We start from the raw sequence: 24,114 nt of genomic DNA on the forward strand, positions 1-24,114 counted from the left end.
CTTCTTATCTAGAAGAATAATGGCAGTTTGGGGTGTTCTTAGCTGTTTAGGTCTTATTAAAGACATCAGGACACTTATATATGTTTACAGCAGGGCCTCACAATAGTCGAGAAGGTATGCGACAAGTTCTCCGCCAGCTGCACACGCTTTTACAATGCAGTAGTGCTGTAAATGTGTGCCTGATGATGGGAAGACACAAGAGATTGAGAGAACGGAAAAAAGAGGCAGGGATATGAGAAAGATAGACAGGAAGGGAGCGATGGGACTCTCAAACCCCAGCTCCATTCCTTTGGGGACGCCCATATACTGGCGCATATTTCCCCATGTGACCAAAGAAAGAGAGATTGTCATTCTCGTCTCCACAAGAGCGACTCATTCTAATGCACACTAAACAAGCAGGTATAAAAAAAAACAAACACACAGCGAAGATCCTGAACGACTGACGTGACAGACACCCGAAGAAAATTGGAAAACTTTTGACACACAACTGAGGATTGAATGCTTTATCGGACCAAACTGAACATTTAGAACTCCAGAAAATATTTTAATAATTAATAAAGTCTGTTTGAAAGAAATCCACTTTACTCATAAAGCATGCAAATTTAATTTTGCAGAGCAAGAGCAAAAATGATATGTATATATATATAAAAAGCCAATTAATTTGCCAGAAAATGGACATATTTGAAATGATTTTAGTCAAAGCACTCATGTTAATGATAGTTTGCGTGAACGGCCTCACATTCTGTGGCCTTAAATACTGTACTGTAAGTCAATATGCAAATTGCAAACTTAAAATCAAACTAAACGTGTCCTCTGACTTTAAAGAAACACACACATACCCTCCCATACAAACATAAGACAGCTTCACAGTTTGAAAGAACAGAAAAGTAGATTTTCCACAATCATTTTCCACCTAAACCACGAGCCGGGCGGCTGCTGTCCAGTAAAACCAGCTTGTGTTTCTTACCTCCAGTGAGGAGCTGCTATCTAGAGGGGAAGGTCAGGACCTCTCGGCGGATCTCATTTGGCTCCGGCGGGACGGAGCGGCGCAGGGAGTAAATCAGGGACAGAGGAGCAGGGTAAAGAGGAGCTCCACGCCGGGGCGAGAGACGACTGCTCGAGCCGGGCCGGGTGGACGGCTTCTTTTGCCTCTCCCTGAATGAAAGCAATCCCTGAGACTGAATGGGTAATGAGATCCCGGCTCCTGAGATTTTAGCTTTCTTAATCATGTTCATAATTAATTCAAGAACATTGATAATTTCATTACATTCTTTTTGTCTTATCAATAAATGATGTGCCTGCACTTTTGGTCTTGTGTACGGGAGAGAGAGAGAAAGAGAGAGAGTGAAAGAGAGAGAGAGAGAGAGATGCTGAGAGTAATACAGTACTATAGGCAAGATGAGATGAATACGATACAAACAGCAAAGTGGTAATTATAATCTTTGACCAGGCCACCAGCAGCACAATATGAAGTCAAGTGGGCACTAATAATTAATAAGCCCTTATGCTCAGAGTGTGTTTGATTACAAGACGCGTGTTTTGCATGTCTACGCACATGCCGTGAGGCCGCAATTAGAAAAATGAGCACTTTTTCATTTTGGAGGTTGGTTAATTAACGGCAAGATTTTAGGTTACAGTTTATATTGGAAAATGTATATTCAGTGTCTAATGCTTAGTGATGTGACTAACCTTTTTTTTTTTTTTTTTTGCCATTTAAACAGCCCTGCGGTAAAACAAATTAACTTAATTACAAAATAAAAAAAATGCATAATGATAAAAAAAATGTGTAATAAAAAATTAAATAAAGTATTAAAAAAAATAAATACAATTTAGCTAGGGCTGTCAAATGATTAATCGCGATTAATCGCATCCAAAATAAAAGTTTGTGTTTACATAATATATATGTGTGTGCACTGTGTATAATTATTTTATATATATATATATATATATATATATATATACACACACATGCTTGTATATATAAAAGAAATATTAATATTAAAATAATATTAATTATAATATTATATTATAAGAAATAATATTAAAGAAATGTATATACTAAATATTATATATGATTTATATTATATGTAAATATAAATATTTTATATATAAATACTATTTTTTTTCTTAAATATACATGCATGTGTTTATATATATACAAAATAATTATACACAGTGCACCCACATTATGTAAACACAAACTTTTATTTTGGATGTGATTAATCGCGATTAATCGTTTGACAGCCCTAAATTTCGCATATTCTCAAAAATCACAATCAATTTTTTTCACACACTGAATTCAAAAGATCATAAAGATGTCGCCTTGAATCCAATATTGCAAAAGTATATAAAAAGAAGTGATATAAAAAGAAAGAGCTTTCTGTCTCTGCAAAAGTTAATGAGGTTCTATGCATTTTTAATGGATCATTGTGACAAATTCCACGAGCCAACCACCTCTGTTTTAAGCATGAGAATACGTCATGAATACTTTTTCTAAAAATCAATGACAGCATATGTAAATGAGGATTTTATAACTCAGGTTGAACCAGTGTTACTGCTTCGTTTACATTTACAAATAAGCTTTACTTGAGCAAGTAAGGGAGATTGAGGCAGAAAGCGCGAGTACAGTAATTTGATGGATGTGACTGACCCCGTTTATTGGGCAGTGAATGATAAGCCTCAGTGGGCGGGTTAATCTGATAACAAGCACAGCAGAAATATCTCGTAAGGAACTAAACGCAATCACTCAGAGGCTGGTCAGCGCTCAGACCGGGTGACTATGATTGATACACGGACACACCACCCGTTCCTCGACAGGAACCAAACCGGTGACGTTTGCCGCTGATATCAGCGCTGTAACACACAACAGCATTAGAAACCAGCTCTAATGCAGGTGGACATAAAATATCCCAGATGAAAATGTATTTATACGCCCTAATAAAACCAGAGGCAAAAAGAACTCAATTTATGGAGGTCATTTTGAAGGCACTTGATATAAGATGTTTTTTGCATTCTTCACATTTTAATCACATTTTCTGTGATGTATGCGTGCCACTCTCATCTGTGCCGTGACGTTTGCGTTCGCCCTTCCCAGAACAGATTGCCACAGTGCATGTAATGATGGCCCTGCCCAGCTGTGCTTCAGAGGGCCAGTGGATGATAGTATTTCCATAATAATCCACCCTCGGCTCCCAGGGGCCCCTTGAGAGAGGTACGGATGGAGGAAGAGGGGTGTAGCGGAGCCCAGGACTGAGTGGAGCCTCATCTGTGGTGTGAAGGAGGGGGTGGGAGTCGTGTGCGAGTCGTGTGGCTCAACCAGCCTGTAGGCAATGCAATAAAACCAGCGCACGCTGGCCCTCTCTGCACCGCGACGCATAGCCCACCACTAAAACTGCACCCGCGGAGGAGAATAAATTTGAGGCTGGAGAGAGAGAAAGAGAGAGGAAGGGGGTGGTGGGAAACAGCTAGAGAACAGACTTTGATACTAACAATTGGGGTGGCATCCCACGCTCTCCATTAGAGCATGCATTCATTTTGTGCCTGGTCTTTGAATTAGAGAATGCATTCTTGTGTTTAGTCTACGCTTAACTTTTTGGTTTATGAAAGCATGCGCCATGGAGATGTCTTTGGTCGCTGTCACTGTTTTTTTCTTTTTATTTGTCTCTGTGTCTAAGTTAAAAATAGATCCACTTTTGTCATGCAACCCTGCGGATCAATGTCAGTTTGTGAGAAAGGTCTAATCAGATGAATCTGAGGGCAGGACAAGCATCTTAAGAGAGCTCTACGTTTTTTTAGGTCTAGGTTTTTTAACCCTAAAACCGTATTCTGGACAAATGTGGGCAAAATAGTTTTGATTTATTTTTAAAAAATACTTCCCTTGATCTGAGCGGTACAAGACTTGGCTACTTTTCCTAAGTTTGCCTCGTGAACACACACATTTTTTTTCTTACTCAATTCTGAAATGCTAAGTGGGTGAAAAAAACTGGAATGATATTAAAAAAAAATTAATTTACATGGAAAATATGGTACGTTTTGAAGTAAATAAATTCAAAAATACACCCAAAATAAAATAAACACCATATATGGATAGACAAAACTTTATCGAAGACAATGATATAACATTTATAATAAAATAAAAATTAGGATCACACCTGAGTCCTCTGTGCCCACATTTGTCCACAATTACAGGATTAAGGGCTATAAAGTGAATACGGTTTGAGGGCTATGGGAAATGATTACTTTTATTCAGCGAGTGATGGTAAGACGTTTATAATGTTATAAAATCTACCTATTTCAAATGCTCTTTTAAACTTTCTGTTTATCAAAAAATCCTGAAACAAAAATGTATCTCAGTTTCTACACCTGTTTTTAACATTAATAATAATCAGGAATTATTCTTGAGCAGCAGAAGCATATTTGTACAATTTCTGAAAGATCATGTGACACAGAAGACTGAAAATTTAGATTTGCATCACATTACATTTTTAAATAGTAACTTTTTGATCAAAGAAATTCATTGGTGAGCATAAGAGACCTCTTTCAAATACATTTATATTTTGAAAAGTAGTCAATATTTGTTGTAAAGTCAGTCATTTATTCAATACTTACAGAGCCTCTAGTAAATGGTGGTGAAAAAAAAAAGATATAATAAGTCAATGCTTTTGTGTTCTCTCACAAATGTTTTGTGTTTCCCCCGTTGCGTTCGCTCGCAAAACCTTTTGAGTTCTTCGCGAGTGAACGCAAAGTTTCTCAGGAGAACGCAAAACATTTGCACGAGAGCCCTAAAGCATTGACAAATAATTATTCCTACATCTCATGTTTTTTTTTTTCTTTCACCATTTCCATTTAGGGCCTCCGTAAATACTAACCTAATCTCACAGGAAAACGTAACTATGTTACTTGGTGGAAATTTCGCATGAATTTGTAGAATGGGAATCGTACACAAATGTACGACTAATAGAAAAAAGTAGGGCTGAAGGTTCACCCCTAAACCAACCCATCACTGGGGCGTAAGCAGATCGTATAAACGTACAAATGAGATTGTATGCCTTCATACGAATAGCCACCAATTGAGCAACGTAAAATAAGTACAAATTGCCACGAGATGTTGTCAACACTGGCGTCAAGCCGTCAACAAACAGAACTGCAGAAATAATGCCTGTTTCCAAACACATTTCCCATCTGTCATTGGTTGAACAAACAACTGGCCCCGCAAAGTTTTTAAAGAGGAATCATCCCACAGAATACTTATTTATAGTTCTTTCAGGCCCGGTTTCACAGACTGGGCTCATGTTCAGCCAGGATTACGCCTTAGTTTAAATAGGGCATTTAAAGGGATAGTTCACAAATGAAAATTATATCAGTATTTACTCACCCTCATGTTGTTCCAACCCCGAAAGACCTTCGTTCATCTGTGGAACACAAATTAAGATATTTTTTGACGAAATCTGAGAGCTGGATCACTCCTCCATACTAGTCCATAGGCTTCTTGAGAGATTGAGACTTGCCGGCCTCGAAAAGTTATTAAAGACATCTTAAGTTTATCAAACAACGAGAACTCTTTTTGTGCGCAAAAAAACTAGTGTAATTGCGTATGATCTGTTGTTGTACGTCACACGCATCACACACATGACCAGCGTCGGCCAATAGTGAGCCTATGTGTGACGTAGCTGTACGCAATCGCACTACGTTACCTGACTAGAGGCCCAAAGAGAAGGAAGTGAATAGTTGAAATAAAGTCGTTATTTTGGTTTGTTTTAGAGCACAAAAAGTATTCTCGTTGCTTGATAAAGTTAAGATTGAGCCACTGTAGTCACTCGGACTATTTTAACGATGTCTTTAATAACTTTTCTAGGCCGGAAAGTTTCAATCCCTCAAGAAGCCTATGGACGAGTGATCCAGCTCTCAGATTTCATCAAAAATATCTTAATTCGTGTTCCGAAGATGAACGAAGGTCTTTCGGGGTTGGAACAACATTAGGGTGAGTAAATACTGACAGAATTTTCATTTTGGGGTGAACTATCCCTTTAAGTAGCTTTTAACATCTTAAAAGACAAAACAATTGCACTGACATATTTTAAGATTTGTCAATGCGGGTTGCTTCCAGTTCAAACATGCATTTTAGTCTGGGACTAGGCTTAAACCTCGTCCGTGAAACCGGGGGTTTTACGAATTGGCGAAAAAAACGAATTCTACAAAATAATCTTTACGCAGGAAAACATCTGGTTTGAACGTCTCCAAAGATGTTTTACTCCTCCTTTGCAAGCTTTAAGCACAGTTTCTGACACATAATGGATAATTCCAGATGCCGTGAGGCTTCAATACATGACACAAAATGTAAAGAACCGGATGCCGCTCCGACTTTTAAAGGGCAGGGTTGCGAAAGGGCAATGAAAGGTGCCTGAGCTGTGGAGGGGGCGTCAGCTGCGGCTCGACTGTGGCTTAGGAAAGAGCCCCATGGACAGCAGGGGCCCCTCATCTCCATGACACACTCTCTCGCACCGCAGCGATCGCGGTCAGGGGCCACGCTAATCAATACACGGAGCCTGCAGGAGTGCGGGGGAAATGTCTTAATGTCCTCAAGATGTGCGCGACTCATTCTGGTTTGCCAGCGACGCAAAAACCACTGGCATGACGTTGGTGTGTGTGTGTGTGTGGGGAGGGGGGACAGAGAAAGAGGGATAGAGGGCAGGCTAATTAATGTAAGCATTTGCCAGTGATTAAGCTTTAAACAGAAAGGTCAGCTGAGCAGCGGAGCAAGGCCTGTCCCAGCGCCTTGCTCTTAGGGCAGTCTAAACCTTTCCAGCTTAAATGGTAAAGATGCCATTTCATGACGGGGGAGCATGGGACACATGTAGGCCTGACACACGGGTCACTGGCTCGCCACCCTCCATTACCCGGCCAAGGCAAATGTGCCGATCTGTGTCATTTAACGGATGAAAAATAAGGCCTCCGACAAGATCAATAGATCCTGCGGTTCTCAACCGGCTGTGATTAATTGACTGTCACCAATTAATGGGGGAAAGATTACAAACCATTGTCTGAAGCATATGTGGGCAAAATACAATCTTTAGAGTATCTGAACTGTTCCAATAATATGATCTGAGCTCGATTTTTACAATGCAAATAAATATTTTCAAACTAATTTCACAAGACCTCTCATTTGTCTTTCAAACGCATAGTTATGCATCAAATACACTGAGCATAATCAATACGCATCATGTTGCAACTGTGCCTGGTTGTTGAAATCATCAGAACTTTGGGAATAATTATAATAACATAATATATACTATTGTTCAAAAGCTTGAGGTCAGTAAGATTATTTTTTAAAATATATTGACACTTTTATTCAGAAAGGATGCATTAAATTGTTATTTTTTCAAATAAATACTGTTCTTTCGAGCTTTCTATTCATCAAAGCATCCTAAAAAATGTATCATCTGTTTTCAATGTTGACAATAATTAAAAAGGTTAAAAAAGTACAGTTTCTTGAGCAGCAAATCAGCATATTAGAATGATTTCTGAAGGATCATGTGACACTGAAGAGTAATGATGCTGAAAATGCAGTTTTGATCACAGGAATTACATTTTAAAATATATTACAGTAGAAAGTTATTTTAAATTGTAATAATGTTTACAATATTACTGGTATTGGAGAGCATAAAAAACTTCCAAAAACTTTTTTTTAAAAATGCACCCACACCAAACATTTGAACAGTAGTGTAATATAATAAATTAGTCCTCAGCAAATCAAATCAACCCATACCTCTCTATGAACAACGTCATCTCTGAATGGGCCTTTTTGCAGACTTATGTGTCATCCAACTTCTCTGGATGAATCATTCCGCTGGAGACTTGTGGTGAAATGGACATCTCTTGTCGACACAGCTCTTGTTCCACTTACGAACGATGAAGTGAGTAGCAAGCGTTTTTTGTGTGTATTTCTGAGATGCTGATCCCACTGACAGGAGAGACAAAATGGGGAGGTGGTTCTGTAAAAAATAAGAAAACAAGGCAAATTTATGTTATTATGTAAGAGCGTGCTCAGCAGTTTGGTCTTTGCTTACAAATGTGTGCAAACTCTCTCTCCAGGAATGCAGATGTCTAAATCGGAGTTTCAGACCAACTGGCGTACAGTTTGACTACTCATAGTCTAGACAAAGTGAAGTCTCCTTGGGCTGTGTTGACATGACAGACCTGCAACAAATGACAGTAATGTAGTCGCAGCACCAATAGTCCGCTTGATGCAATCAATGTACAACATTGTTTTGCATCAGTTCGATGCTAATGAAGTTATCTCGCAAGCGCTCCGCCACTGGGTCTGTCGTTATGGGATAATAAAGCCATCATTTGGCGATGACCAATGAATTATGAGATCGAATAAAAATGAAGTAAAACGGTTTACACTGTTGTAATAAAACTCTTGAAACAAAGAGCCGACGTAAAGAGAAGCATCAGGAGGGACATGGAAGCATTTTGAGTAGTAAAATTGGCTTTTATTTGATATTAAGCAAATAAAATACTATTTATTTTTGATCTAATAGTGATTCATCGTGAAAATACCAAGTGTTAATGCCCTTAAGAGCAACCTGATCACTCAGACATCAGGCTGTGATTAAAGATGAATTTATTTAAGTAGGCTACATTTGTTCAGGCCATATACATAAAATGTATTCCTCCCAAACATGACTACTTTAACAATTATGTTTTGCCTATACTACACTGACAAAGTTGGTCTACCTGCAGCAATAATCACCTTGGCCTACCACAAAAGACCAGAAATAAAGAATTATTCAGACTGTCTATAATAAGTGAAGTTTATATTAATGCACAACCACAACAACCATCTTATTAATATTATCTACTAACAATGTTTTTATCATTATAAATGTGTTTAGGTAATTTTTTTGGTGCGTTCACACCATTTAGTAATTACCGTAATGACGAGCTCGAGATTCCAACTTGTAAAAAGCGTTCACGTCCGCGTAGAACTCGTAATTACAGCTTGTAAACTGGGAATTTTCTCAGAGCTCCTACCACTTGACCACTGCATAATAATTTAGGTGTTGATATCGTTGCCATTGAAACGCATACTCCACAGTCCGAGCCCCCGAGAAGGTGAACAGCTCTGAGTGGAACGTCACGTGTTCATCTCGAAACTACCGTAATTACGACATGGCGTGAACTCAGCATTGTTTGTTGCTGTTGGTAACTAAAGTCTGAAGGAATATTTTTTTAGCAGTGAATGTTATATACTAGATACGGAGGAATTAGTGGATAGACCATCAATTCTATAAATACAAAACTTTGCCTTATAAAAGCATTAATACCCACCACAGTGAGAATGTACAGTAGTTTGAGGCAGACGCGTTTCGCTACAGTTTACTACTCTGCGCTTGCCGTAGTCGCGTGTGCTGCTAGTTATTTGTTTCTGTTGGAGGGAGTTTTGGATCATGTTTCTAATCTTTGAGGACTAAATCATGGCTCAAAGTTTTCAAAACGTCACTCTTTCTTTGACTTTACCGATATCCTGCCAGATTTGCCTCGGAAAGGTAACACTTTAACACATTTAGTTTAAATACGGAGTTGAACACAAAGTTGTGCAGTGCGCGCGTGTAACGTTAGCCTAACTTACTTCATGTTTGATAGTTGACGCATCTCGGTCATTAAATTAAAACCACTTTAATGTAATATACAGTTCTTTTATCATCTATTAGTGAAGATACTGTGTAAAAATATGTGCATGTGAAGATAATAACGTTTCTGTAACTCAAAACAGCGAGTTTTTTATTACAGTAACGTTAGAGCTCCAAGAGTCCCTTCTGTTTTAGTTTTCTCCCAAACCACAAATGAACAAAAACGACCTTTCCAGCCCTCACCTGAACACTGTGCTCTGCTGACTGTTAATGAATCCCTGAAAGAAGCATGTCAGATAAAATGGACCAGAAAAGCAGGAATGTTAAAGGGATAGTTCACCAAAAAAAAAAAAATGTCATCATTTACCCACCCTCAAGTTGCTCCAAACCTCCATTGACTTGCATTTCATTGAGTATTTTTTTCCCATTCTATGCATGGGCCATCAACTGTTTAATTACCCATACCTTTCAAAATATCATCTTTTGTGTTCAGCAGAAGAAAGAAATCCATACAGGTTTGGAACAACTTGCGGGTGAGTAAATGATGACAGAATTAAAATTATAGGGTGAACCATCCCTTAAATGTTAACAACAGCCATGATGTTGCTTTTACCTTTTGGTCTGCTCTTATCTACACCTCAAAGGTGCGTCAGCCGGTCATTTGTTGCAACAACCATGTGTTCTGCTCCAACTGTATCAAAGTCTGGCTGGAGAAGAGCAGTCAGTGTCCCACCTGTCGAGTGGCCATCACCCCAGAAAACCCCTGCAGAGAAATCATTGGTAATAATGAGACCTCACAATCATATCTTGTTTTTTTCAGTGTAAGCTATGAAACATTGTTTGTTTTAGGCAAGAAGAGTGTAATTAAATATCTCTCTTTCTTTCTCTTCTTTGTGTGTTTATGCTCACAGGAGCCACAACTGACAGTGAATCCAATGAGAGCTCTTCTGTAAAGAGACGCCTCAGAAAGACTCGAGGGGAGCTGCTTTTGCGAGAATATGAGGTATTTTTGCTCAAAGACCCAATGAAATGGTTTGATTAATACAAATTTCTTTCCTGTATTGAAATTTCTTAGAGTAGAGTTTCCCTCTAAAATCAGTGCTGGAATCTTTATGTGATCTTCAACACGTGATCTTCCAGGATGACAATGCAATGAACCTCTTGATGAAAATAACATCACATTTATTTCCATCAAGATGTGCATCAATAATTGGATAAGATCTTGTAATGCCAATGCAAGAGTCCAGCATTCTGTAAAGTCTCCTCCAGCACATCCCAAAGACTGAATGAGTTTCAGCTCTGGACTCATAGGAGTCGATTCACATGTGTAAATGATTCTTCATGCTCCTCTCAACCTTCATAGTTTGATCCTTATGAACCTTGACATTGTCATCCTGGAATATGGCCATGATGTGTCTTCCTACATATTTAAGAAATGAAAAGCTACACAAGAACTGTTGCCAAACACTAACATGCTAGAAACATAATGATCACTGATCCATTCATAGACTCTTAAGCATTTGACTATTGGCCAGGCAGTTTAAAATATGCCTGTAAAAAAGTATTTAAGTTTATTTATATAGCACATTTCATACACAATGGTAATTCAAAGTGCTTTACAGGTCCTTCTTAAAAAAATTAGCATATTGTGATAGTTCATTATTTTCCATAATGTAATGATACAAATTAAACTTACATATATTTTAGATTCATTCCACACCAACTGAAATATTTCAGGTGTTATATTTTGTTTTAATACTGATGATTTTGGCATACAGCTCATGAAAACCCTAAATTCCTATCTAAAAAAATGAGCATATTTCATCCGACCAATAAAAGAAGTGTTTTTCATACAAAAAAATTGGTTTTCATGAGCTGTATGCCAAAATCATCAGTATTAAAACAATAAAAGACCTGAAATATTTCAGTCGGTGTGCAATGAATCTAAAATATTTGAAAGTTTAATTTTTAGAAGAAGAAATTAAAATAATCAAAAGAAATCCGAATAATTAAAACAGTTTAGAAAAAAAAAAAAAAAAAAAGACAGTCGGACGAACAGTGGCACAGTGCTCATTCAGTAAATGCACAGCTAAACAGAAGTGTATGCAACGAAAGCCCAAGCTTATGAATCATCTGTCTTACAGGATGAAATCGAAACCCTCTTGAAAGAGAATGAGGACTTGAAAAGCAAAAACCTGAGCCTTGAGATGCAACTTAAGACAGCTCTGGAACCGAGGACGGTCTTGGTTCCTCAGAACGAAAGCTGTACTGTTGACCCGAGCGCTCTGGAGGAGTTGGCCAATAAGCTGAGAGCCGCCAATGACCTCTACAGGAATGTCAAACAGGACCTCGAAAAGCTGAAGGAAGTATGAATGGGATTGTTTTTTAAAAAAAAAACAAAACAAAACATAATTTAGCCGTTTTGAGATAATCAATTTAAATGACCAAGTGTGCTGACTTGGTCATTTAAACTGAAGTTGTATTGTTATTTTCATAAATCATCTCTTGTTAGTGGATGATAATGTTCTGTTTTCGTACATTCTGAGGAAACATGTCAAATGATTTTTTTTTTTTATGTGAGAAATTGTCTCATTTGCTGTCATCTAACTATGTGGCATTATTTGGGCTACTCTCTAAACATCAGCATTGGTATCAGTTGTTAAAAACCCCTCATCATTCATATCACAGTAGAGATATGGTTACAATGGCTTGGTGCTTAGCCCACATCTAAAGCACATATGTATTAGGGATGGGCAGCGATTAATCGCATCCAAAATAAAAGTTCGTGTTTACATAATATATGTTTGTGTAGTGTGTATAATTAATTTGTATATATAAATACCCACACATGCATGTATATATTTTATAAATATTTATTCACAATTAATATTATATATAAATATTTGATATATTAATAACACATTTTTCTTAAATATATACATGCATGTGTGGGTATTTATACATACAAATTAATTATACACACTACACACACATATATTATGTAAACACAAACTTTTATTTTGGATGCGATTAATCGCTGCCCATCCCTAAAGCTGTTCTCTATATTCTAGATGAATTTTCACTGACTATTGGAAATATGGGAAAGGGTGTTATTTGTCTTCTGTGCAACTATTCTGAAAGAAACATGCTTCTTTCCCTCAGGCTAACAAAACTCTGCGGTCCCAAAATTTTGACCTAATCCAGGAAAATATGCACTTGAAAGCCGAAGTGGACAGCAGATCTCCTCAAAAGTAAGCACAGTGTTGGTGAGGTGTACTGACTTGCCTTTTGAGTTGACGACAACAAATACAATATTCATGTTTTATATGTATGGATATTTACACATGCTGATAACCTCAGATCTTTCAAAATGGATTTTATCCGTGTTTTACATTAAGGTTTGGCCGGTATACAGTTGCAGCTCTCGAGGCTAAAATTCATCAGTATGAGCGGGACGTGGCCCATCTGAAAAGAGCTCTGGAGCGCAGCGATAAATACATCGAAGAGCTGGAAGCCCAGAACCAGAGGGATGACCCTCAGCCTGAAGAAGGTGTTTGTTCAAACGCTGCCTCTGGAGGGATTGAAAGGATTGCCCTGATGCGAAGGAGCCTGAGTGAAATGGAGGAAACTTCTGTTTGTACAGACCTGGACCGAAATTGTTCAGAGCTTCCCGACAACCACGGGCACCTCCTGACTACATCTGATGCGTGCTTTCTAGCAGGGACCTTGAGTCCACAGAAGGATGGACTCAAAGACGTTCCCGTTCCCTCTACACCCTCCTCGGCTCTCAGATCTCTGAGCTTGAAGAGTCCTGTGGTGTGCGGTGACCGAAAGTTAGGTCTCAGACCTCTCACTTACCTGAGAAGACTGAGTTTTGATGATTGCCAGGGCCCAGCCAGCTCATCCTCAATCAACCAAAGCCCAGGATCCTTCAGTCAGAAGGCTGCTGTGAATTCAGACAGAGAGGGCTTGTGTGGAGGCTGGATGGACTGCGGACCTGAGGAGAAGTTGGAGGACCCCACGGGAAACAGCGAGGCTTGTATGGATGCGGCGTACCTGGACAAGATCTCTGAGCTGGACTCTATGATGGCTGAGGGTGAGAGCTCCAACAGTCAGGCCTCTCACCTTCCCCTGACATCCTCATCCTCACGCTCTCCAGACTTTGATGCCACCCAAATACCAGAGCTGGATTTCTGTAGCAACCTCTTGGCTGATCCCGGAACAGCAGGAGAGCACCAAACCACATCTTTGACACAGGAGACCACCCATTGTGATGTTGAGGTCAGCGGCAGAGCTGGAGATCCGGTGGAAAATCCCGGCCAGCCCAACAAACGCAAGTGTCCCGCAGGATCGTCCATGTCCAGCCCCTCCAAACTCTCCAAACTGAAGTAGAAGCAGAAACATTTCAAGCATGATTTCAATGACTTGATTGAACTGCCTTTCTGTTCCATCAGGGCTTTTTATTACACATTTGCCTCACTGTTCATTATGATGACAGCAGTGTGCGCTGGATCATGTTACTGAATGATATAAAAACCATTTCAGTGTCCCGTGGTTACACTTTTCTCTTGAAATTAAATATTTCAATTTCACTTTTTGTGGTTGTAAAGACTTACCTGGAATAAATCTGTATTTAAACTGAAAACAATGAGTGCTGTTCGTGCATACAGTTTGAAAAGTCATTTTCTGTATATTTTAGTAAATGTTTTTGTACCTGGGTGTTATCTAAATTAAAAAAAACGTTTGTATGCCTATCATTTATAGTTTCATTTTCACATGTTCAAGACCTTTGGTTTAGTGTTATGACAACAACAGTATAAACGTCGTAATTTTAGTAATAGTGCATGCAAACTCATTGTCTTTCTGTGCTCGGTGCTGAATTATTTCATCACCGGAATACTAAACAAATCCATTTACTACCCACCTCCTTCACAGTCTTTTAAAGAATTAATTAATGCTAGTGAATTAACACTTCATTAGCTCCAACTAAAAGCGCCGGGCGATTAAAAATTCATGCAGTGATTAGAGTTTAGTGAAATATACATGATGGTTAAAGTTGCGTAATCAATCAATCCAATGCCACCATGACGTGTTAACGTGAGCGAAATTTAAATATTCAAAAACAATATCTAAAATATATACAGATTCGATTTTGATGTCTGCGAATTTTGTAATGAATGAATATTTATGTCTAAAACGATTTTCGTTATATATTTATATTATGCAATTATTAGTTCGTTGTTCTTCTCTGATAATGAATCAACGCGGTGCAACCATAAACATTAAAGCTAAATTAAAATATTCACGTTTGCTAATTCTCCTGACACTGAGATAAACGAATAGCTACGGAATCCATTTTATTGATGCATTTTTTTTTTGCAAACTATTAATAAAAATAAAATTCATCACGCAGTTAAACTAGCTATAAACAATTTTTCCATTTTGCTTTTATTACATTCATTAAAAATAAAAAATGATTATTAAAAACAATATAATATATATTTAAAAAACACACAGTTATGACAAACTTAAAAGTGTCTGATTAGATTGGAAGTATTTTTTTACGTAATAAGCTTTGAACATTTTTTATTATTATTATTTTTCGGACATTTACACAGACAGCCCTCATTTGCATATCGAATGTTGGCGCTTACACTGTTTACACCGTTTAAACTAGCGCAACAAACATTCTAAATGAGCGAAGGCTGCACGCATGCGCGCGGAATCCACAGGTATGGAAGCCCCCCCTCTCCGTCATTAGGCCGATTTACAGTTCGAGGAGGAGGACAAGAGACGAGAAGAGGCGCGATGAGAGGAGAGGAGAGGAGGGGAAAGGAGTCAATCGCGCTCGTCTCGCGAGAATAGGCGAGGCTGCCGGACGAGATGTGAGGGACTCAGGTGTAAGAGCGCTCCTCATCCACACACAGCAGAGCCAAACAGAGACGCACGCACACACACACACGCACACACTGCGGGCATCTTCTCTGTACCATCAGCAGCCGAGCGCCACCGCATCCGCCCGACGCCAGAAGAGGAGGCGGGAGGACCTGGCCTCTCTCGCTTTGGGTTTTATCCTCCTTTCGTGCACTTTATCTGAACTGGATCTAGCGCAAACATGATGTCCATGAACAGCAAACAGGCGCATTTCGCCATGCATCCCAGCTTACCTGAGCACAAGTACACATCTCTGCACTCGAGCTCGGAGGCGATCAGGAGAGCCTGTCTGCAGACTCCACAGGTAAACGAGCTCCAAACTTCTGCTTTTCTCCCGCGTTCTCCTCTGCGCGCGAGGAGGAGCGCTGGAGGCGCATATTCTGCCTTAATGTTTTTTTCATGTATTCCACAGCAATCATCCGCGCGCCTGTGATCTTTTCTGAAGGCATGCTCACTGAAGGCTCGGGCTTCAGCCTTTTTTGTATTAATTTTTATGACTGGAAGCCTCTTAAAAGGAATATTCTCTCTGTGTTATGTGTTGACACTATTCCCCAGCTGACATCTCCACTTTCTTTTCTGTTTCTCTGTTTTTCTCCTCTCTCTCCGACTCCTCCAGCTACAAAGCAACATATTCGCCAGTCTGGATGAGACGCTCCTGGCCCGCGCCGAAGCTCTGGCGGCCGTGGACATGGCCGTGTCCCAGGGTAAGAGTCACCCGTTCAAGCCCGACGCCACGTACCACACGATGAACACCGTGCCATGCTCGTCCACCTCCACCGTGCCACTCGCCCACCACCATCACCACCATCACCACCACCACCACCAGAACCTGGAGCCGCCCGACCTCATGGAGCACATCAGCTCTCCGTCGCTCGCGCTGATGCCCAGCGGTCACGAAGGGGCCGGCGGCGGCGGAGGCGGAGGAGGCGGCGGCGGGGGCCTGATCTCCACGTCGGCCCACCCGCACCCGCACTCGCACATGCACGGGCTCAGCCACCTGTCCCACCAGGCTGCCATGAACATGAACTCGCCGCTCACTCACCACGGGCTCTTACCGGGCCACCACGGCGGTGCGCACCAGGGCGCGCCGGGACTCATCAACAACGGACTGCCCTCCATCAACGACTCGGACACGGACCCTAGGGAGCTGGAGGCGTTCGCGGAGCGCTTTAAACAGCGGAGGATCAAACTCGGGGTGACTCAGGCGGACGTGGGGGGCGCGCTGGCCAACCTGAAGATCCCCGGCGTGGGCTCCCTGAGCCAAAGCACCATTTGTCGCTTCGAGTCTCTAACTCTGTCGCACAACAACATGATCGCGCTCAAACCCATCCTCCAGGCGTGGCTGGAGGAGGCCGAGGGCGCCCAGCGCGAGAAAATGAGCAAACCCGACATTTTCAACGGCAGCGAGAAGAAGCGCAAGCGGACCTCAATAGCGGCCCCGGAGAAGCGATCTCTGGAGGCGTATTTCGCGGTCCAGCCTCGGCCGTCCTCGGAGAAAATCGCGGCTATAGCTGAGAAATTGGACCTCAAAAAGAACGTGGTGCGAGTATGGTTTTGCAACCAAAGACAAAAACAGAAGAGGTTGAAATTTTCCGCGGCTCACTGATGGACTATATTGTGTAGGGAAACAAACAAACAAACAAACAAACACAAAACTGACTTTTGGGGACCAAGGAAAATCGCTTTGGCTCAAACGCGTACGATTAGTACCGTTTGATTTTCACTACTCATGTTTCTTTTCACTGTACTGGTGAATGTGAAGTATGCAAATAACAGGTAATCCAGACGAACTACTTTTTTTTTTCCTGCGGTTCAACTCTGCATTTGTTTTTGTCGCCCCGATGACGTTTGTTCTGAATGACGAAAAATAGCCATTGATGGATTACCTCATAGTTTAATTCTATCCTATTTATGTATTTATTTATGTTCAGCATATTTGTGTACTTGTTCATTCGTAACAGGGAACTGCTATATTTTTGATTATTAAATGTGTTAAAAGCAGACCCCCTTTTCACAGTCTTGCTAATGAACTAATGTGATCATTCAAAGGTCTGCTCTGATGAATACACAACCGAACAGGAAAAGTATACAGAATCCGTTTTAAATAAAGGTGGCAACCACCGCTCGTATTTGTTAAAAATTGCACTGAAATCTACTGTTATTTAGATTGGTTAGATATATTCTAATGCTTTTGTGTATATATATAAATATACGTACAAATGACACTTGCTCACCGTGCAAAACTGAATTCCGATTTTCTTATTTTATGACTTATTATTTAGTCTGTTTATTATTGTTTTGGCAAATCAGAATTCTTTCTCTGCGGATATTAGTTAACTCGCATGATAAAGATGATTATATTTACAAAGCAAAATTGTCCTGAAATATAATTTCGTTGGTTTGTATACTTTGGTTTGCAGTGCAAACATTCTATGCATCGAAAAAAAAAAAAAAGAATTACCAAGCACTACATAGAGTATCTACTGGTAGACCTTTGTGGATGGTGTAAGTCACTGTTTAATGCCTGTTTTCACATAAAGACACAACGTTGTTTGTCGTGTTAATTGTTCAAGGGGGGAAAAAAAGGTTGTAATGATTTTATTTTGTGCACACGTATGTTTACAAACAGCGGCCACGTGCGCATCACTCTGTCATACCTGTGCACTTGTCTCTCCATCTTCTCATCCCAACACACACTCCTCTCATTCTGTAAGCCAAATCCAGCTGCAGGGCTCCAGTCCCGGCGATCTTCTAAATAAACGATGGAAATCAACGTGGAGGCTGTCATCTTATTCTATAGCACAGACAGACACACTCAGACATAGTTAGCTACTGTATATGATTGTTTATATTTTGCCTACACATAAATGAGAAATGGGGAAAAAATATTAATGTTTATTAGGATTGGAAATGATCAGATGTAGCCACGGCACAATTACATTTAAAATACATATTGGGGAGAAAAAAGCGAAAAAATGGACTTAAAAGTTTTATGCCATAATTAAAACGCGAAAGATGGCGCAAAAAATAAATAAATAATCAACTAAATATTAACCAAACCATAGCTCTTCTTTCTTTCTTTCTTTCTTTCTTTCTTTCTTTCTTTCTTTCTTTCTTTCTTTCTTTCTTTCTTTCTTTCTTTCTTTCTTTGTCTTATAGTGTCTTATAGTGGCTTCCTTATCACCACAAATCTATGCAGTCATTACTCCAGAAACATGCATTATTTATACATTTTTATGCTCTTCATTTCCATGATCTGGATTTCTCAGACTGCATTCCGTTAGACCATGCAGTGAAAATATTTTTATTTTATTTTTTACCACGAAACTCATGTTTTTACAGGCGAGACGAGAAAATGTATTCGATTGAACATAATAAATTGCAGACCAAAATAAAATAGTAAATACATAAAATACAAAATGGTATTTTAAATAATAATAATAATAATAGGCTAATAATAATAATAATAATAATAAAACTTTTTAATAAATGTCGCACGATTTCGGCCATTATTCTCCTACATTTGAATAGGCCTACCCTTATACGGACGGTTTATTAAATAATTCATGCTCTGTGGTTTGGAAAATTAATAAACGGAATACAACAAGACACTAATTAAAAAGCTCGGTAATTGTTATCGGCGCCCTAATGGGGTGTTAGTGTGTCAAACAAATGGAATTTTGGCCATGCACGTGTCGTCTAAATGAGGTAACATGAGCACTACATTAGATTTCCCTCTGAATAGAATTGTGCGATTCGATATCTGCTTATAATAGCAGCCGAAAACTCTTTGGTATTATTTCCTCGAAACAGACCTGAAGGCTGTAGCTGAGATGGTGGGGTTTTACCCTGCCGAACTGATAATAAACATTTCATGAAGCCTGAGAGAAGGCCGTCTCCAAACAGTCTCACTAAAACGCGTCTAATTTCAAAAGTTTGTTTATTCATAAAAAAAATAAATAAAAAAATGACACTGCACATCTTTCTCACCCTAATATCGAAGAGAAATTCAGGGGGAAGGGGAGGGGAGCTTTACATTTTGCTGCCTTTTAAAAAAGATATGTTATATGTAGGTGATGCAATATTAATCGCGCTTTGCTGATATAAAATGCAATATTTTCAGACAGCTATCGGGGTTTTTCAGGGAAGCACTTGATGAAAGCAGGTCGCAGCTGCAGTGCTGCTGCTGCTGGAGAAAGAAACATTTATTGCTCCTGTTTGGCTTTTGGCAACGAACAGAAGAACGCAGTGAGTATATATGGACATTTTCTTTGGGAAAGGATGATTTGACTGGCACTGAAAGTCTCCCTCGTGCTTTTGGATCGTTTTGCAATTCGACGCTCAATTTGACTGCATATTAAGTGAGAGAAATACTCATTTTCAGCTTTAAGTGAGTTTCTGGAATCCAACACTGCGCACACTTCAGATCCAGTAATTTTTTTCTTCTATTTTATATAGAAAATGTCTACAAACGAATCTTTCCAAGGAAACAATTCTCTGTAATTTTATTAGCTTTTATTCGGCTATTTGATGTTTGCCTTGGGATTCAGTTTTGATGTCGGATCCGTTTCTTTCCTCACACTAGAAAATATTTTAATAAATAATCTAAAATGTATTCAATGTAAAATCTAAATTAACTCGTTTATAAAAGTCAAATAGCTACATAATCGACTGCATCAGCCTGACTACACTGATTAATTATTTTGTTTAAAATTTAAATAATATATATATATATAAGCTATATTATTATTATCATTATTATTTTTATTTTATCTTTTTGTATTATTATTTAGCAAATCCCGCACACTGTTTAGCACTTTATTTTGCAGTCCTGTTGTGCATGAACATATTGTTGTAATGACATTTCGGAATCGGTACTACCTACCCCTAAACATTAACTTAAACCATGTTACCTTACTCAAGTTCACTGTAAGTCCACTGAAAAGTGCACGTACTGTAAAATGAAGTGCAACCCCTTTTTAAATTAATTTAAAACTTGGAACTATACGCGTTTCCATTGAGAAGCGCACGCTCCATATTTCAGCACCACGAACAGCTCCCTCGCAGATTGAAGAGTAATGCATTATTGAGAGTCTATATCAAACAGCTCTAGGCTGCTGCTGTCTTTCTGCCTGCACTAAAGCCTCTAATATGTTAATGGCCGGAGGGGATGCCGCAGGTACAGATCCCAGCTGCTTCATGAGCCATATGTCAGCCGGTTTGCCTCATGGATCTATTAATCAAGAGATACTTCATCAACACAACTCAACAGCATCCCACCCTCAAAGTTCAGCAGCTACAAACAGCAACAACAAGAACACCGACTAACCCATTTACAGCGAAAAGAGAAACATTCTGTGGATGGATGTGAAAGAGAGAGAAAAAATGTCTCTTCGGTGGCACGGTTAAACGAGCAGTGAGCATTATCATAACCTTCGATAAAAATAAATTATAATTGTCCTACCCGATAAAAATCAACCCGTTTGGACAGCATAGCTTATTTTATTTCAAAAGAATTGTTTGATGTTTTTTCCCCACCGAGCAGAAAAAAATCTAATCATGAGGTGAACTTGAAATAAAACTATTAATCTCACATTTGGAAATTATTTATCAGCCTTAAATGTTCACTTATTGTATATAGGCTATATATTACAGTCATTGTTACATATAGTAATAACATGCAACTAACCTTCAACCCAACATGTTGTTAATTACGTTGACTCAGTACTGTTACAAGGACACCGTATACACTCTAAAAAAAAATGCTGGGTTGTTTCAACCCAACTTTGGGTCAAATGTGGACAAACCCAGACGTTGGGTTATTTTTTTTATTCAAATTTTAACCCAACGCTCGGGTTTGTCCATTTTTTACCTAAATTTGGTTAAAACAACCCAGCATTTTTTAAAGTGTAACCCAATACATTTAGGCTACCTAAAATAAGAAACACAATAATCTTTCAAATGACATTATGATGTTACACTAAACGACGCTGGGTTGTTTTAACCCAAATGTTGCGTTAAAAATGTAATTTCAAATTTGAACCCAACTTCAACTTTCACTTTCAACTGTAATTTTTTTTAATTACATATTTAACCCAACATTTGGGTTTGTCCATATTTGCGTTTTTTAGAGTTTAACTGTTTTATCATTGTTATTAAGCAATTTGTCGATTAGCAACTAAAGCAACCTGTTTTATGGGAAACACGTGCACTCAGAGCAAATGCAGTATCGCTTATAACAATGTCCATGAAGGATGGCCTGTGGACGGAAATGTCAAACAGGGGGTTGGGAGAGCGAATCCTCCGGATCTGTGTTCATTTCAAACTTGTATTTATTCAGTGATCTTCAGCGTCTCTCCGGCCTCGAGTGGAGGCGGGCTGTTGACACAACGGCGTATTTCAATCACAAGGGGTTCAGAGACAGACCAAAAACCTATTTGTTTAATAAATCCGTCATTTAAGTTGAAAAATATTTGATAAGCAAGGTTGACCCCCCCCCTCCTTCCCAAACCCACGGCGTTTACCGCAGCTGAGAGGAAATAGAGGTTAAAGTCTTTATGCAGATCAAAACCTGCTCGGCTCTCTGCATTTATCTGCGCATCAAATACTGCAGACAGCTCGACTCCAGACACTCCCTTCAAGAACAAACCGAGCCAGCAAAACAACATCCAGCTGTAGCTTTAAGCACGTGAGGATGTGGCCGATCCGACTCTCCCATTGGATTGTTAGAGTAGCTGTCAGTCTGTTTCTTTATGATGGGCTGTATAAATGTCAAGTGCTTTCTCTCACCCTGTCTCTTTAACGCTCTCATGGCCCCAGGCCCTGCACTTTTTGACCTTCTATTGAACACACTGGCCCCTCATCATTATCCTCATTTCGCCTCTGGAGTTCATCGTTTGTTCCAGCAATCCCTCTTCACCAAAGCGTGGAGATATTTACAAACCAGCTCTGGGTGACACTGTGTACAAATGGGCCCTTCAGATGGAGTTTTGAAGCCGTTTGATTGCCCAAAGAGAGCGTGGTGGAGAAAGTGTTGGAAAACTGAGGACGACGTGTTGTTATAAATCGCTAAATCGATTTTATTTTTCTCGACCACGCTTCCAGATGATGTAGTGTACAATATAACTAAAACAAAACACTAGAAATAAAATACAAAACAAAAAAGATGGGTGCAATGAGATGCATGGAGAACGAATGGGGATTTTTGCCCCAGGCTCCTGTTTTTCTGAATTTTCTGAATAAAAAACACCCCTAGAGTTTCATATGGCTTTCTAAAAAAGAGATTTCAACAGATTTGACAAGATACAAACGCCTGCAATCAAAGGAGTTCGACAAACCTTTCTCACCAAAGGATCTATCCAAATGAATTCTCATTTGTGTCTATTTTTATTGTTGATGCTCAAATTTTATTTGGGGTTCATTACAAAATGCACAAAAATCACAGAAATAGAGAGATTATTTCCATCAGATTGTCCACTGAGTAGCAATTTCTTTAAAGATTATAGACATAATATTGTATTACCTATATAAAATGTATGTCACTACTCACCCTAACTCAGTTTATAGGGTTCTTGACTCAATTTGAAAGAAATCTTTATGCCAAAATGTTCTATATAAGGAAATGCATGTTTTGCATGTATCATGCTTAACGAGTATAACGTTTAATTTAATGTCTAAATTATTAGATGAATTGTGTATGAGCTGTTTGATTCATAAAGGGGCTATTTGTAGAATTCATAAACCCTTGTTATTAGCGACACCACTGGCCGTAAAGTGAACTGCAGCCAGCAACTTATTGCGTGATTCAATGCAACGGTATACTCACGGTGAAGTTCTTTTTCATTCTTCTCTTAGAAGTAAAAAGAAATTGGAAATATTTTTGCAGCAATATACTGTTAACCAACATCCAGAAATCCAATTAATTATATTAATATATAAACATGTGCTGCTCGCTTTCCTCAATAACAATTAATAGATGACAGTGGAAGAAAACAGCAGTTTAAAAACAATTAGCGATGTGGAAGTCTGCACAAGTTCTGCAATGAATCGGCATAATGTCGACACTGTAAAAAATATATTTTCATGATTTGTAATCACAACATTTTTTTTTTGTCAAATCAACTTAAATAATTTATGTAGTTCAGATAACATAATATTTTGGTTTCTGGTGATTAAAACAATCTCCTTCATTGGAAAAACTACATTTTTTCCATTTCAATGAACTTAAAATTTTAAGGCAACCAGTTTACTTCATTTTTTTAGTTAAACCAACAATATTTTTTACAGTGTATAGCCTAATTAAAATGACACTGTTATGATAGTTTGATTATAAAGAAAATTTGCAACTATATAGACTCATATATCCCTTTTCTTTGCATGACACATTGTCATTATATAGGCTACAGTGCAGAATGACTCTTTCTGCTTTATCCTGAACATATAAGCATTCGTTTCACAAGTCGGCAATCAAATATTCCTTTTGATTTTCCCGACAAAAACGTCCCGAGTCCTTCCCATAAAAAACAGTCTTTCATAGACAACTTAG

General features: G+C 38.9%; 2 protein-coding genes and 1 long non-coding RNA gene across 3 annotated transcripts in view; 2 read left to right on the top strand and 1 right to left on the bottom strand.

Moving 5' to 3' along the window:
- LOC120491557 (uncharacterized) overlaps nucleotides 1-24,114 on the bottom strand; it is a 177,714-nt gene that overhangs the window by 90,422 nt on the left and 63,178 nt on the right. Inside the window, exons 4-7 of the long non-coding RNA XR_016169433.1 lie at nucleotides 18,227-18,320; nucleotides 10,249-10,398; nucleotides 7,766-7,991; nucleotides 968-1,155 (exon numbers count right to left, since the gene is read on the bottom strand). This is a non-coding gene — a long non-coding RNA (uncharacterized LOC120491557). The remainder of the gene's footprint in view (nucleotides 1-967; nucleotides 1,156-7,765; nucleotides 7,992-10,248; nucleotides 10,399-18,226; nucleotides 18,321-24,114) is intronic.
- obi1 (ORC ubiquitin ligase 1) lies at nucleotides 9,206-14,386 on the top strand. The gene is made up of 6 exons (XM_039689474.2): nucleotides 9,206-9,551; nucleotides 10,280-10,415; nucleotides 10,547-10,638; nucleotides 11,780-12,001; nucleotides 12,798-12,886; nucleotides 13,034-14,386. Exons 1-6 carry the CDS (start codon nucleotides 9,480-9,482, stop codon nucleotides 14,025-14,027), a joined length of 1,605 nt encoding a protein of 534 aa, XP_039545408.2. The 5' UTR covers nucleotides 9,206-9,479; the 3' UTR covers nucleotides 14,028-14,386.
- pou4f1 (POU class 4 homeobox 1) lies at nucleotides 15,413-17,265 on the top strand. The gene is made up of 2 exons (XM_039689475.2): nucleotides 15,413-15,873; nucleotides 16,186-17,265. Exons 1-2 carry the CDS (start codon nucleotides 15,751-15,753, stop codon nucleotides 17,173-17,175), a joined length of 1,113 nt encoding a protein of 370 aa, XP_039545409.1. The 5' UTR covers nucleotides 15,413-15,750; the 3' UTR covers nucleotides 17,176-17,265.

This window comes from Pimephales promelas, chromosome 8 (genome assembly GCF_988280905.1).
Source record: "Pimephales promelas chromosome 8, fPimPro1.hap1.1, whole genome shotgun sequence".
Classification (NCBI taxonomy): Eukaryota; Metazoa; Chordata; class Actinopteri; order Cypriniformes; family Leuciscidae; genus Pimephales; species Pimephales promelas.

Bases quoted from the DNA above. Each gene is read 5' to 3' on its own strand.
- pou4f1 (XM_039689475.2), top strand. From the start codon at position 15,751: ATGATGTCCATGAACAGCAAACAGGCGCATTTCGCCATGCATCCCAGC. The intron at 15,874-16,185 runs GTAAACGAGCTC...CGACTCCTCCAG, and splicing joins CCTGTCTGCAGACTCCACAG to CTACAAAGCAACATATTCGC.
- obi1 (XM_039689474.2), top strand. From the start codon at position 9,480: ATGGCTCAAAGTTTTCAAAACGTCACTCTTTCTTTGACTTTACCGATA. The intron at 9,552-10,279 runs GTAACACTTTAA...TACACCTCAAAG, and splicing joins GCCAGATTTGCCTCGGAAAG to GTGCGTCAGCCGGTCATTTG. The intron at 10,639-11,779 runs GTATTTTTGCTC...TCTGTCTTACAG, and splicing joins TGCTTTTGCGAGAATATGAG to GATGAAATCGAAACCCTCTT.